Here is a 16,812-nt window from a genome sequence, read left to right as displayed (position 1 = left end):
TCACTAGATTCAAGTTAAAAAATTTCATCAATCTCAGTAGTATTTTCACACTAACCCATTTTCCTGCTGCACCTCCTTTTCTCATTTTTACTAAAAGGTTATGAGTCAAACAATAATGGAGGCTCCTCGACAATCCTTACAAAGAATGCTGCAGTCGCTTAAAAATTCTATAATATATAACATGATGGGTACAATCACATATCTCTCCTTTTCTCTCAGACTCTCAGAATTCCAGACCAAGCAGTTACTGTCATTTACATCCAAACTATGGTCATTTGAAAGACTGTTCTTGTATGTATCTTAAAATTATTCAAAAGAAACTGCACCAGTGACTTTTAAGGAAATAAAACATATTAAATTACTGAACCTTATTCAAAATATTCTGCATACCCTTCAACTAACCAAACCAATTGTAGAAACAAGAAGACAACTATTTCAATGTATACTTGTTATTTTTATTAGATGTGAATCATAACAAAAAGGTTTTTAAATAAGAAACAATTATTATATGCTAAAATGGACATCTATAAGCTATATTTTTATCATCAACAAACATAGCTTAGAAACAGGAAACTGTTCATTAAAAAGCAATGTTTTCTTATGGTAACTTTTGAAAAATGTTGAATAATAAGTTATGTAAATACATGAAAAACATCATATAAAGAATTGAAGATGGAAAGAAACCAATATTTATTAGATTTCAAATTTTGAGGAAGTGGGTAAGTCGATTACATCGACCCCAGTGTTCAACTGGTACTTATTTTATCGACCCCAAAAGGATGAAAGGCAAAGTTGACCTTGGTGGAATTTGAACTCAGAACATAAAGATGAAATGCTGTAAAGCATTTTGCCTGGCATGCTAACAATTCTGCCAGCTCTCCACCTTGGAAACCAATATTTATCAATCAGTGTATATTAGCAGTATGTTTTAAACAAAAGTGGCATTGTATGATAATTAATAGCTGGGAGTTCCTATGGGAAAGAAACACATACTATTATTTATAACCAACCTTTACTTGCTATTTTCTGTAATATGTATACTTCTGGTAGAAATGTAAACGAGAAGTCATTTAAGCTTTGTAATTCTGCTTTTTGTTTCTGCTCCAAGAGAATTTCCAGCTGTGAATCAAATGAAACAATTTTGAATTACATAGAAAAAGATGAACACAATATGTAAAAACATTTATAGAAGCAGCAAAAGATGTCAGAGATTATGCATGCATACATTCACACACACAAATATCTGAAACTTGGTTTAAATACTATTTTTCATACATTTTAGAAAAGAATTCTAATTGGTTACTTTAATAAAAGTTTTAAGAGGTACAAAAAAGAAATATATCAATCACTGTAAAAAATTTAAATATATTTAAGTTCTCATTTGTGTGTGTGTGTGTGTGTGTGTGCTCATGAAAGCAGCTACCAGTTCTATTTGATGTCGTCGTCGTCGTCATCATCATCATCATCATCATCATCATCATCATTATTATCATCATCGTTTAACATCCGTTTTCCATGCTGACATAGGATGGAGGTTCAACTGGGGTCTGGAAAGCCAGGAGGCTGCACCAGGCCCTAATCTGATCTGGCAGTGTTTCTACAGCTAGATGTCCTTCCTAACGCCAACCACTCCGAGAGTGTAGTGGGTGCTTTTTATGTGCCACCAGCACTAGGGGCCAGAGGAGCTGGCATCGACCACAATCAGATGGTGCTTTTTATGTGCCACCAGCACGGAAACCAGTCAAAGCGGCACTGGCATCGGCCATGTTTGGATGGTGCTTTTTACATGCTACCGGCACAGAAGCCAGTCAAGGTGGCACTGGCATCGGCCACGTTTGGATCATGCTTCTAACATGCTACTGGCATGGGGCTCACAACTACAATTTCCATTTGATTTGATTTTGATATTGCTGATGTTGATGTTGATTTGGAGTTTAAAAGGTTTACACAGACATTCTGATGGATTTCTAAAGAAATTTCAACAACACTTAGAATAACATAAGCCCAGAAACAGATGCAGGCAAGACTGTGTGGTAAGAAGCTTGCTCCCCAACCACATAGTTCCAGGTTCAGTCGCACTGTGTGGCACCTTGGGCAAGTATCTTCTACTATAGCCTCAGTCCAACCAAAGCCTTGTGAGTGGATTTGGTAGAGGAAACTGAAAGAAGCCTGTTATATATATGTGTGTGTGTGTGTGTGTGTGTGTGTGTGTGTGTGTGTGTGTGTGTGTGTGTGTGTGTGTGTATACATACCAAAATGTAACTATATGTGCATTGTTGGTGATTTTTTTTTTCCTCCGTCTTCCTTTTCTCTTGGACTTCCCTCTGTCCGCTGCTTCTGAAGAAGAGCTTTGCTTGAAACATAAAACACTCTTTCTTTCCTTCCTTATTTTGCAAGTACAACATATTCACGTTATTTTTTTCTTTTGTTTTTTTGTCTCTATTTTTGGGGATTAGTCATATATATAAAGTGTATGATTAATTTATGTAATGAAGTTCTACAAATCTAATCAAATTTGTGAAAAGTGGAGGAGATAAGATGCTAAAAAGTTGTACGAAGTTTATTCATGCCTACAAATATTTCATACACAGATATAAATTCATATTTGAATTTGAAAATTATCATAGTACTTATCAGTGCAGAGAGAAAATAATAATAGGAACTTAAAAAATGAGCAGAGAAGTTGGATCTATGAGTTTCATGTTTATCTGTTCCTATCTGCGTGCAATAGTGATGGGAGTCATGTCAAATATTAAACCAGAACATATATATGTGTGTGTGTGTGTGCGCGAATGTGCATGTGTGTAATTAGATAAAGACAGCTGTGGCCAGTCTATGGAGTTACCCAGTATTTTATATCCATAAAACACTTTGCTTCACAGCATTCCTTCAGACCCTGATGGCTGGTGGCCTATAACCTCTCTTCAAAGTGGAGGGAGAAAAAAACCTTGTAGCTAGTTGTTAAATACAGGGACAAAGGAGAAGTGCCAAGCATAAGGGGTTGTCTCCCTTAGACTGCTTTCCATAACTGACCCTGTTGGTTAATAGGTCCTGGAACTTCAACAGATATCTGCTGAAGTGTAAGCAGGGTCTGAAAACCTCCATCCTGGAAAGTAAAATGTTCCCCAGGTTGAGGGAGTTCTTTAATATCCTCGCCCATTCAGCTATGTACAACTTACAGCACTTGCTCCCATATGTATGTGTGTGTGTGTGTGTGTGTGTGTGTGTGTTTGTGTTTGTCCCTTACCACCGTTTGACAAATGGTGTCGGTGTGTTTACAGCCCCATAACTTAATGGCTCAAGTCCCAGGCTTTAGAAAAAAAAAGTCCTGAGGTCGATTTGTTTGACTAAAAACCTTTCAAGGCAGTGCCCCAGCATGGCCACAATCAAATGACTGAAACAAGTAAAAGGTAAAAGATAACAGATGACACATAGTCAGACATTAAAAGTGTAAAATCGTTATATGAATAGTATATTGTAGTCAGGCCAGTGATCTACAAGACTGAAGAATTCTTCAAGGTTTTTAACTCTATAAAGCTTTAGTGTGAATAATTCTTGATGCATCAAATACAATAGCCTTATGGAAAGATGATGCTAAAATTGAAAGCATCATTTGAACAATATTATTGCATGCAAGCAATAATAATGCATGAAGTCGTTGCAACATTTGTAGTAATACTTTTGAACTCACTAATAATTTTTTCCAGCATATTGGTATATTAGGCATTAAATGGTTTAGCAAAATTATTTCTTTGTAGTAGACTTGTAGTAGACAAGGCAAAGATCAAAATAATTCAAAATGACTAAATGACTAATATTTTAAATTTAATAACTAAGAGTTTTTAAGAGAGCAAATAAGAGAGTGAATGTCTGGCTCATTCGTAAATTGTGAGTTCATGGATTATGATTTGAAGTCTATTGTAGTCATTTCACTGTTTATAAGAAAAGCTTCTTATTTTAAAGGAGGCTTTATTTCACTTTGGAACAACTATAAAATAGTAAGTATATGGTCTGCAGTAGGAAACTGTGATGATGATGAGAAGAGAAAGGGTATGTGCATCAAATTGTTGCTAGTAGTAAAGGCATGAGAGAGAGAGAATGTATATGTGGATGTGTGTGTGAGAGAGTGAAAAAGACAGAAAGAGTAAAAGAGAGAGAGAGAGAGATATGGAAAGAGAGAAAGAAAATAATGCCTGTTGTGTGCCAATAATATATACCAAAGTCTGCTTTGATTGAGCTCAATGCAGTCCAGAAGGAGATTTGTCACTCATCTAGTTAACTTTACAAAACCTGTTATTAAGTATCAGCCATATTTATTCCTGAAGTTTATGAAAAGAATAACTCTGCAGCAGTGAATGAGAAATTGACTAAACATTAATATTTCTCTCCTTGTTGCAGAGATTCTTGACAGCTCTGTTATTCTCTATACACAAAAATGGATCAAAAGATATGTTGAGAAATATCAAATGTGTCAATATTTTTTATCATTTCTTACCTGACAACATTGGATTTGTTCTAGGATATGACTTATCAGCATAAATGACAAGAAAGCCTGCTAGAAATACCAACTAATTTCCTCCTGCTGTCTTAAATAAACATAGCTTTCTTGGACAATGGCAGCACTAGACATATTTAAAGTCAGGATGGTCTCAGCTAGAATGCCTGTGATGATACATCTAGTCGATCAGGATTAATCAACAAAAGCAGCTTTGTTAAAGATAGATAGAGTGCTTGGATTAATTTACACAAGATTGTGAATATGCAAAGATTTCATGTTGAAATTAAGACTAACTAAACATTTCTAGTGATTTCAGTATTTTCTCTAAAACTTTAATTCCCAAAATATATGATTGAGCTGTAACACTAACTGGGTAGTAAGCACAAGTTTTGTTTAAAATATTTCAGCTGACACAATATTCAAAAATATTTCAGCTGACACAATATTCAACAATATTCTTTGGGGTTTTGTATGTTATTTAGTAGATATTTGTGTGGTAAGATCAGATCACTCTGATTACTGCTGTTGTTAGCAGAATCTAAATACATTTAACATATTTCCCATGTTTGCTTGAATTGAGGAGGTTGCACAAATTTGGATCATTGTAACTGTGAAGACATAGATTTCTAAAAAAAACAAAACAAAAACAAACAAAACACAGTTTTGACTATTTTGCTGAACTTTTCTTCTACCTTCTGTATATATAATATTCCATGCACATTTCCATAGCAACAATCCTTTGATTTGCCTGACATCCAGTGTCAGCCATTGTGAAACTCTTCTCTCATTCCTGGTTCAAAAGCAAACCTATTCATCCATCCATCAATTATTATTAATTCATGTTTTCTCTCTCTCTCTCTCTACTGGCATTAAAACCCTTATTTTGCAAAATGAGAGTGTTGAATGAACCCCTTCCTTCTGGGGTTGATTACATCACTTTGTAAGTTGGAACTGCTTTATAAATGTCACCAGATCATGGTAACACACTCATAATATATTAATGTGGTAGATGCTGAATTTGCATGAACAGGCATAGAATACAGTAGCAGGAGCAAAATTCTATGAAAAAAATTATGTGGCATTTCTGCAGAGGACCTACACAGAAACATTTTTCTGATAGAATGATAAATCAGTTAAGTAAGAGGGGGGGGGGAGCTTTATTTCTAGTTACTGGACAGAATCGCAGTGATACCCTAGTCATAGGCCAAAGGCTATCTTTAGTTAAAAGGTTGGACTGATGCTGTTAGACATCTGACCTTTAATATCTGGTTCCGTCCGAATATTGTTTGTTATTCTGATAAACAATCCATGCCAAGCTCAGACTCTTTTTTCCCTTCTTTGGTAATGGCTGTGTTCATCAGTAATTAATTTTTAGAGCCATATAAACCTTCGCAGCATCCCTTCTACTCTTCTGAAAACGTTTATCTTATTTTTTTTCCCAGGTGTTATTCATTCTTTACGTTTAAGGTTGTGTAGGCTGCAAGTAAACAGGTTATGAGTCTGTAGATTTGAAGATTCAGTTATTTTAGTCTTGGAAATGAAGATAGGTTTTTTTCCCCCCCCTCTTCAGTAAGCCAGTTAGGATTGCTTTGACTCCATCAATATCTCATTGTACTTCTCAGTTGGTCACTTACACGTCCCCATTAAATATTTTAACCAGAGATTTGGAATCTAATGTTCTGGTGTTTTCAAGTAGTTTCCCATATCATGACAACTTTTGCAGTTGTTATGGCGTCCCATAATTGCTCAGATCCTGTGTTCATTGTTTTGAGCTACTCGGTCCATGGGCATTTCTTAGCTACCCACACTCCCCTGCACATACATTCCACATCACTTGCTATTGATGCTACATTGATTTCTATTTTATTTTTACACAGTTCCTTATAAAATTGTATGAATTGGAACCAAACTGTTTGTTCTGTTCAAAGAAGTGTTGTTCACATGCCAACAGATTTTTGTGATTTAGCAGGTATCTCTTGTTACAGGTGTTCTTTGATTTAGAATACATTTTTTTGTTATATTTTTTTTTTATATTTGTCTTTTCTGTTCTGGTTACATTATTTTGTTATTGATTTTATTGAGAGATTTTTTTCTTTTATTTTCTATCTTACCCTGATTATTTGTTTTCCATGTTGTTTTCCTATTTGACTAGATTTAAGGAAATATCCAGTTTACTTTGAAACTACTGTGGCTGCTGTGCACATTATTCCATTTAACCAAATGGTATTGATGTTTATGTTTGTTATAATTAAGCCTGTGATGGCCACATGTTATTTCATCATTGGGTGCTATTTCTGTTGATCCTTAGAAACATCCATTGTTTACAATCCTTGAATTATTTCCTGCTTTAGATTATCACAGACATGACATACACATTTAGAATTTCCCATTCTTAAATCTTCCTCATATTCCTTTATATTTCGATTTTTGCCTGTTGTTCAAGTTCAGTTTTTATTGGTTACTAGCCAGTAGGTGATCTATGATTTAAAATTGTTATGATTTAATATTTCTCTTATTTGTTTTGCCTATGTACCTTCTTTTTTTTTTTACATTTTCATTGTTATTAGTTTTGTTAGTTTTTTTTTATGTTCATTGCATTAGTTTTTCTGATGTAGTTTTTCTTTAAATATTTTCCATTTCCATTTCTGATATTTTTCTGTTTTGAGAATATATCTCTGTTGGGATCCACTGATGCAATTACATCTGGGCTATTCTCTTTCCAAATTTTAATATACATTTCTTTATTGCCCACAGGGGGCTAAACATAGAGGGGACAAACAAAGACAGACAAAGAGATTAACTCTATTACATCGACTCCAGTGTGTAACTGGTATTTATTTAATCAACCCCGAAAAGATGAAAGCAAAGTCGACCTTGGCTGAATTTGAACTCAGAATGTAACAGCAGACGAAAAACCACTAAGCATTTTGCCTGGCATGCTAACAATTCTGCCAGCTCACCGCCCTTTTATTTTAATATAATACCATTACTGTGCTTGTAATCCATCATCATCATCATCATTTAACATCCATTGTCCATGCAGACATGGGTTGGACAGTTTGACCAGGACCGGTAATTTCCTTAACCCTTTAGCATTTAAACTGGCCATATCAATCTGGAGTAGGTGCAGTGCAGAAAACCTGTTTGCTTGGTTCAGCAAGAATTATCTGGGAAGAATTATCAATGCAAAGTGAGGATATATATGAAGAGAATAAAAGGACTTTTATAGAGGAAACATTCTATCCCAAAAGTTAAGGTCTGATATGAATCATAATGAAGCTAGTTACAATGTCAACAGAGAGCTACAGGAACACCAGCACAGAATTACAACCAAATATTAATAATAAGTTTTGTTGTGTCTGGGTAGAGTCATTTTGTTTTTACGTCTTATTAAATAACACACTCACTGGCTTGATTTCCACTCAGCTTATTTATATATTTATTATTTTTTCTTCTAGAACTGAGTGGAAATTGAGCTGGTTCTGACCCTAAATGCAGATTCTGTGACACATTTGACGAAACATCTTGAGATGTCCTGTGCTGACACCAAACGAATACAAAAGTCACCATGATTGGGTAGGGCAGTATTTACACTGGAAAATATGTAAACACTACAAAATCAGCACTCTTGCTTACTGGTATGAACATCATCCTGGGCCAGTCATTGAAGGTAAAAATGTCACCATCCTGTGGGATTTTCCCAGTCAATCAACCAGACATAATTATTAAAGACAAGGAAGAAAATACTTGTAGACTAATAGATGTAAGTGTTTCCACTGATAAAAATATATCTGTCATGGAATTGGACAAATTAAGTCAATATAAAGACCTGGGAATTGAAATACAAAAGATGTTGCATCTTAAAATGAGAACTGTTCCTGTTATTGTGGGTGCCCTAGACATGATAAAAAAAGGGGATGTCATAAACATCTAGATAAGGTACCAGGAGAACCATGTCTCAGAGAAATCCAAAAGATTGTACTGACAAGTACTGCCCACATCCTTAGAAAAACCCTATCCATTTAAATGTCTGTGTTGTTTTACATGAAGATATTTTGCTACTTCCCCTCCCCAAGCTTTCAGTCATACTGTAACATCTCTTATCTTTCACTTATCACAGGACACTGGGTGTGTCTCGGCGAGTGTAACAAAAATGCAGATTAAAAGTCAAATAATAATAATAATAATAATAATAATAGTTGTTGTCCATATCTTCTGCAATATCCATGAATAAGCACATTTATTTAACATTTCCTTGGATGTGTTTGATTGCTGGGAAAAAAAAGAAAATAAGAAGAGAAAAGAAAAAGGTAGTATTTTATGAGTAATTATTTTAACTTAATTATGCATTGCCAATTAATTAGCACCATAATTTGTTTTGATTTTTTTGCTTGTAACTCCATTAACTGATGTTTAATCATTCAGTGGTCATTCAAATAAATAAGAAGACAAGCTACAAATGTATAAATGCTGCTCCGAAAAAATATATGTGTTTATACAGTGGCTGAAGAGATGTGCTGTTAATTTAAACACTAAGAATGGCTGATACTCCATCATGATGTTTATCTTGTCAAAGAATAGTTACTCATCATCATCACCATCACCATCATCATCGTCATCATCATCATCATCATCATCATCATCATCATCATCATCGTCATCATCATCATCATCATCATCATCATCATCATCATCATCATCATCATCATCATCTTCATCATCATCGTCATTGTCAACATTTAGTATCTGTTTACCATGCTGGCATGGGTTAGACAGTTTGACTGGAAACTGGCAAACCAGATAGCCATACCAGGTTCCAGTCCAATTTAGCTTGATTTCTATGGATGGATGCCCTTCCTAATGCCAACCACTCCAAAAGTGTAATGGGTACCTTTTACATGTCACTGGCATGGGTGCCTTTTATGTGCCACCAGCACAGGTGCCTTTTACATGTCACTGGTGATGGCCATGTCTACAATTTCATTTGGGTTGACGTGTCTTCTCAAGCACAGCAAATTGCCAAAGGTCTCACTCACAAAATAAAGTGTGTATCTATCACGATAAGCATTACAAATATGTATGTATGTCTGTATGTATGTATGTCCGTCCATCCATCCATCCATCTATCATTTGCACATAAAAACCTAGAAATACTTGGTTTCACACATATTTATATACAGAATATATATATAAGGATTTACTTTTCGTAATGAGATAAAAAAAACCAAGGCTGTGTACATTATAGAACATTTATAAATAGAAGGTTTTACAGCTGTTTCCAAGATATTTATTATATCTCTTCATCGGAGACGGTGTGAGAGGATGGTTAAGCAATAGTTAATTTAGATAAGATAATATTTATATATATATATATATATATATAAATACACACATACATACACACACACATTCATGCTATTTAAAGATAAGGTATGGATAGTACAGAAATGGATTTAGATGCTTACAAAATTTGTTAATAGACATTATTAACAGAAAAGTCTCTTCCCTAATATTAATAAGTTAAGTAGGAAAGCCCTAAATACCATACACAAAAGAATTCTCTTGATTCCAATAAAGTAAGTATATATGTATATCTGTGTACACACGCACACACACATATTCACACATATATATATGAGTGTGAGTGTGTATGCGAATTGAATCTAATCATTGTGGTTGATTGTTAATTTTGCTTTTGTCTTACCTCAGGTCAGCCTTGATTAAGCAGACCTATGCATGATCAAAGGCATTCCAGTCATGACCATCCCATCTTTTTCCAAATGTGCAGGGAACCCAGGAGTTCATTATCCAACATGTTTTTTTCTGAAGTGTGATTTGAGAGATTTTGGCTGCTATTTCTAGCAGATCAGTAGGTGAATTAGGCAGCTGTAGAAATAGAGTTTGTTTGATATTAGAGCTTAACACAGAAACAGAACTCCAACTTTGTGACCAATACTATGTTTCTGTATATTTTTGTTGCTGTTGTTTTAGTATTCTCTCTCTCTCTCTCTCTCTCTTTCTCTCTCTCACACACACACGTGCATAGAATTATATTAGTAGAATGTATCCATCTTTCTCCCTATCTCTATATTTATAACAGAGTATGAATATCTTTGCATGTGTGCCAGTGTGTGCATCTGTACCTGCACGTGTGTGCAACAGCCTGTAACTTCAACACTCCAAAACAGGAAGGTAGTTTAATAAAATGTTAAATTGAGAGTTTATGTATGAATGTAAAATTGCCTGATGCAACAGACAACATCACCTCATCTTATCATTTTTGGAACAGGTACAATATTCTGAAGGCAATTAGGAACATTGCTAAAACCTAGGAAGGTGTTGCAAAAGAATGTGTAAATGGTATCAGCAAAATTTTATGAAAACATGTTGAAACCTTGAATGTCATTCATGTCGACAGTTTTATAAGAGTCATGGAAAATTGTAGAGTAGTGTTTGCAAAAAAAAAAAAAGCTTGACCCTGATGTGGATTAAGAGGATTTTGGACAGTTGATAGTGGATGAGAACGAAAACCTGATGAATGAAGAGTTGACAGAATTGAAAAAGAAAAACTGTGAGAACGAAGAGGAGAAGAAGATTGGTGAGGAAGTACTAGAAACAAGGAAATTTATAACTACACAGTTGGCAGAGGAATGCTATACACCTGCTAAAGCAATACAAATGCTTAAAGCTATGGATGGTAATGTAGAATGGTTTTTACAGGTTGAAAAAAGAAGTCAAGAAAACTATGGCTTAGTGTAAATGAAAGGAAGAAGCATCCAGTTCCGTTTATTTTCTTGATATTTTTTTTTTCTGTAAAAGCCTTCACCATTTTCTGCTCCTTCTCCTGGGATTTCAACATCTGTTACTGAACCCATACTTTCAGACTTATCACCCTGATGAACCTATTCCTCTTGACCCCACTAAAGAAATCAGCCCTATATTTTCACCACTTCCAGATTCTGTATTTATGCAACAGCAAACTTTACAATTTATTTTTTATTTATTTTCATATCAATGTCAGCGTCATCATTATCATCATCATCATCATTTAACATTCATTGTCCATGCTGGCATGGGTTGGACAATTTGACCGGGCTGGCACACTGGAAGGCCCCACCAGACTCCGGTCTAATTTGGCAAGGTTTTCTATGGCTGGATGCCCTTCCTAATGCCAAACATTCCTAGAGTGTAATGGGTGCTTTTATGTGCCACTGGCACAGGTGTCATTTGCATGACACCAGGGTGCATTTACATGCTGCTGGCATGGATGCCAATTTGTGTGACATCAGTATCTGCCATGACTGTGATTTTGCTTGGCTTGATGGGTCTTCTTCTCAAGCACAACATTATGCCAAAGGTCTTGGTCACTGCCTCCATGAAGCCGTATATACCAGGCACATGCCATCAGTAATTACTCAGGGTAGGCAGTTCGTGACGTTTATGTTGTAAAACACACAAAAAAATAAGTGAAACACAGGCATGCAACTGAGTTGTAGACAGATTTACTTCTGCCTTTATAGCACTGGTTAAACTAATAGTAACATAGAACAGCTACTTTGATGTGGCAACTGACTTTACTTTTTAGTATAGTTACTACTCTGATCTCTTCTTGAGATTTTACAACTAGCTTTTATATATATATATATATATATATATATATATATATGTGTGTGTGTGTGTGTGTGTGTGTGTGTGTGTCATCATCATCGTTTAACGTCCATTTTCCATGCTGGCATGGGTTGGACAGCTTAACTGAGGTCTGTCAAGCCAGCGGCTGCACCAGGCTCCAATCTGATCTAGCAATATTTCTATAGCTGGATGCCCTTCCTAACGCCAACCACTCCAAGAGGGTAGTGGGTGCTTTTTATGTTCCACTAGCACAGGAGCCAGTCAGGGATGCTTGGCATCGATCACGTTTGGATAATATATATATATATATATATATATATATATGTATGTAGCCATAAACTTGTCCAAGTCTTTTCTTTCATACTTTAACCTGCCATCAAATAGCATAAAGCTACCTTCATCTCTGTTGCAGCTTCACTCAGGTGAATTTTGATCTTAGTCTTGCAAGTCACATGGCAATCTCACTAATGTGATGAAAAGAGCATGGTGCACATTCTGTAAAGCGGTTGATATTAGGAAGAGCATCTAACCATAGAAATCTTGTCAAAGCAGACATTGGGGCATGTGGTCCTTGAACCCATCAGGCCCCGTGAAACTGCCCAACAAATGCCAGAATGAAAAACAGACATTTAAAAAGACAATAATGATGATGATGTATGATTGTTTAGAGTTCTCCTTTCTAACATATATTTTGTGTCATAAATTCTGAAGTAGCTAAGTGTTGCTCAAAGATATTTCAAATGAGATTGAAAACTATTGCTAAACTGCTTTGTCTTCTCTTGTCTTTTCTCATTATTGGAAAAAAAAAATACTCAAATTTATCAACTGAATCATGTGAACATATTCATTTTATTTTATTTATTCTATTGATTGTTTTATTTATTTATTTAAATGGTAATCAGCTTCTTTTTTTCTTCTGTACTACCAATATATAGGTATCTCTCCTCTTTGCTATTTGTTTCTTTTCTTTCCGTTCCTTTTCATTCTTGAAAATACTCTCCACCACCACCACCACCACCACCACCATTCATAATTAAGTGTTCTCCAGAAATATTGCACAAGAGACTGAGAACTATTACAAGGCTGAAAATGATTAGAAAACTGATTTTTCTCATAATTGGAAAATTAACTTCTATTTGTATATAGAATCTTGTAAGTATTTTGACTTTATTGTGTTTTAACATCTTTTATTCAAGCAACGATCAGCTAGTGAATTGGTAGAATTGTTCATGTGTTGAACAGAATGTTTTGCAATATTTGTTCCAACTCTCTGTGTTGCTTTTAACTCCTGCCATGATCAAATTTACCTTTTGTCCTTTTGGGAACAAATACCTACCAATTCAAAATGGTGCATTGGTGGAACTGTATGAACACTGGACTGGGTGCTTCATGGTATTTGTTCTGGTACTCTGTGTTTTGAGTTCAAATCCTGTCATGGCTACTTAGGTGGTAGGCTTAATCCAGAGCCACCTTAGCAGTAAGATGGCCCCTGAACAAATCAGTGTACTGGGCCCCATAGAATCTATTTATGGATAGCAAGCCATAACATACATAAATTAGAATTCGGCCTCTAAATCTGCCCAGTGTGCCCATGCCTTAAGATGGTATGACTACCATCCAGTTTAGTACCACCACCTGGCTCCTTAGGTGCTTTTGGCAGAATCCATTCTGTTGCAAGTATTCAGGTAAGGTTTCCTATTTGAAGACACTTTCCTCTTTCTCCTATTTAGTCTGTTATAGACAATGAACACTGTCTTTCTTCCTGACTAAAAGATAAAAAAAGAAAATTTTCCTTGCACTGTCAATAAATATGCCCCTTAATGTTTCCCCTTTTTCTTTCCTCTTCATCATTATCATCATCATCGTTGTCATCTTTGTTTAATGTCTGCTTTTCATGCTGGCATGGGTTGGATAGTTTAACTGAGGACTGATGAGCCAGAAGGCTGCACCAGGCTCAATCTGATCTGGCAAAGTTTCTACTGCTGGATGTCCTTCCTAATGCCAACCACTCTGAGAGTGTAGTGGGTGCTTTTACATGCCACCAGCATGAGAGCCAGTCAGGCGGGTTCTGGCAACAACCATGCTCAAAGGTGCTACCTGCACAGGAGCCAGTCTGGCGGCACTGGCAACAACCACGCTTGAATGTTGCTTTTTATGTGCCGGTAAGGCGATACTAGCAATGTTCATGCTTGAATGGTACTTTTTACATGCCACTGGCATGGGAGCCAATCTGTAGCCCTGGCAACGATCATGCTCGAATGTGCTTTTAACGTTCCACTGGCATGAGTGCCAATCAGGCGGTATTGTAATCGGCCACACAGCGATTTTGATTTGATTTCCTTTTTGCATAACTGTAACAGTTATATACACCTGTATTTCGCAATTCTCTCTTTCTTAAATGTTAAGTCCAATTTTACTAAACATTCACAAGCCTTATACATAAGAATTTCCAAAACAACCACTGCGACAGAAAGTTATTTAACTGAAAGAGACTCTTACCTTCACCACTTTAGACATGCCTAGAAGCATAAATAGGAAAATCAATGGGATTCTGTGGTTAGAAGTTGATTGTTAGAGTGGCAATTATCTTAGGGTGTGGTTTGGAACCTAGAAAGCAATGTAATCCAGACAAGATTAATTAATTATACTTCTTGATGGTCTGCCTGGTAGTCCTCCTTTCAAAGGAGACAATTTTTTTATATCTTGTACTTGATTGATTTTCATGGTTTTTTTTTTTTTTTTTTCAGGAAAAGTGTACAGTGTAGTGTGTCTATGATGGAATATGCATGTTCTTCGGGGCATAAAGGAGACAATGTGTCTTTTTCTTCAATTATTTGTTCAATTCTTTGTACAGCTTGACATGGTAAGTATGCATATTTGTTTCCAAATAAAAGTGAGGGTATATAATAAAGGGTTCAGAATTTATATTAGGAATCTGTTGAGGAGTAGAAAACACTTGCCCAAGGTGCTACACAGCCAGACCGAAACTGAAACCATGTAGTTGGGAAGTAAATTTCTTAACCAAATAACTATGCTCGTGTCTGTCACTTTTCTGTTTGATTGTCAATGGTGTACACACACACACACACACACACACACACACACACGCGCACACACAATATCGTTACAAGAGCATATATGAAATGAGATGATTCAAGAATGAAGCAGAGTGGATAACATGATTACAGAATGCACAAGTTCTGCTCAGCCAGTCATGTCGCAAAATTCACAGACAACATATGGACCCATGCAGTTGCTTAATGATATCCAAGAGATTGGAAAAATCACTTGGAAGGCTTCCATGACAATGGAAAGAGGATTTAGTAAAACGATTTGCGTCAAGATGGAAAAGAATGGCACAACCGAGACAGAATTGAAAGTGCATTATGACTGGTGGTAAATAACAACATCCAGTAGTTTGGTTGATACAAAGAATACAAGCGATATATATGTATGTGTGTGTATGGATGTGTGTGTGTGTGTATGTGTGTGTATGGATGTGTGTGTGTATGTGTGTGTAGGTATGTGTGTGTGTATGGATGTGTGTGTGTATGTGTGTGTATGGATGTGTGTGTATGTGTGTGTATGGATGTGTGTGTGTATGTGTGTATGGATGTGTGTGTGTGTAGGTATGTGTGTGTGTATGGATGTGTGTGTGTATGTGTGTGTATGGATGTGTGTGTGTATGTGTGTATGGATGTGTGTGTGTATGTGTGTATGGATGTGTGTGTGTATGTGTGTGTATGGATGTGTGTGTGTATGTGTGTGTATGGATGTGTGTGTGTATGTGTGTGTAGATATGTGTGTGTGTATGTGTGTGTATGGATGTGTGTGTGTATGTGTGTATGGATGTGTGTGTGTGTGTGTATGGATGTGTGTGTGTATGTGTGTGTATGGATGTGTGTGTGTATGTGTGTGTATGGATGTGTGTGTGTATGTGTGTGTATGGATGTGTGTGTATGTGTGTGTATGGATGTGTGTGTGTATGTGTGTGTATGGATGTGTGTGTGTGTATGTGTGTGTATGGATGTGTGTGTGTATGTGTGTGTAGGTATGTGTATGTGTGTGTATGGATGTGTGTGTGTATGGATGTGTGTGTGTATGTGTGTGTATGGATGTGTGTGTATGTGTGTGTATGGATGTGTGTGTGTATGTGTGTGTATGGATGTGTGTGTGTATGTGTGTGTATGGATGTGTGTGTGTATGTGTGTGTAGGTATGTGTGTGTATACACAGATACATAATTTATATATAGCATGAAAGTTCATCAACTGAGATGATAAGTCGTATTTGCTTTTCTGTTCATTAACAAGCAATGGTCATATCCAATATTGAATCAACTTCCATAACACATCCACATGAAATGTACACACAGTTTGTAGAGTTTATGTCTAATACAGTTAAACCTCAATCATCCAGAAAGGATTGGTGGGGAGTATTTTGAGCAGATAACTGATTGTTCAAATAATTGCTATGATCATAATCAAAGGAAAACAAGCTAAACATAATTATGTAAAAAAAAGGCATGCTCACAGAGTTTTATGGCATTCAATCAATAAAATGGTGTATCCTTGTGTAGTCTTTGTGGTTGTTTTTTCACTATGATCCAGAAGCTGTAAAAATCTCACTTTTCTGTTTGATTGTCAATGGTGTTTGCTTTCTCTTCACAGACATGGCAACAACCTC

General features: G+C 35.9%; 1 protein-coding gene across 1 annotated transcript in view; it reads right to left on the bottom strand.

The window, feature by feature from the left end:
• Positions 1–517: 517 nt before the first annotated feature.
• The window catches only part of LOC106872053 (meiotic recombination protein SPO11), a 660,224-nt gene continuing 643,929 nt past the window's right edge, over positions 518–16,812 (bottom strand). The window contains exon 13 of the mRNA XM_089355583.1: positions 518–1,119. Coding sequence (XP_089211709.1) covers positions 1,000–1,119 — 120 coding nt within the window. The 3' untranslated portion in view covers positions 518–999. The remainder of the gene's footprint in view (positions 1,120–16,812) is intronic.

This window comes from Octopus bimaculoides, chromosome 7 (assembly GCF_046866305.1).
Source record: "Octopus bimaculoides isolate indiv1 chromosome 7, ASM4686630v1, whole genome shotgun sequence".
NCBI classification, from domain to species: Eukaryota; Metazoa; Mollusca; class Cephalopoda; order Octopoda; family Octopodidae; genus Octopus; species Octopus bimaculoides.
This window is presented reverse-complemented; position numbering and strand designations above follow the sequence as displayed.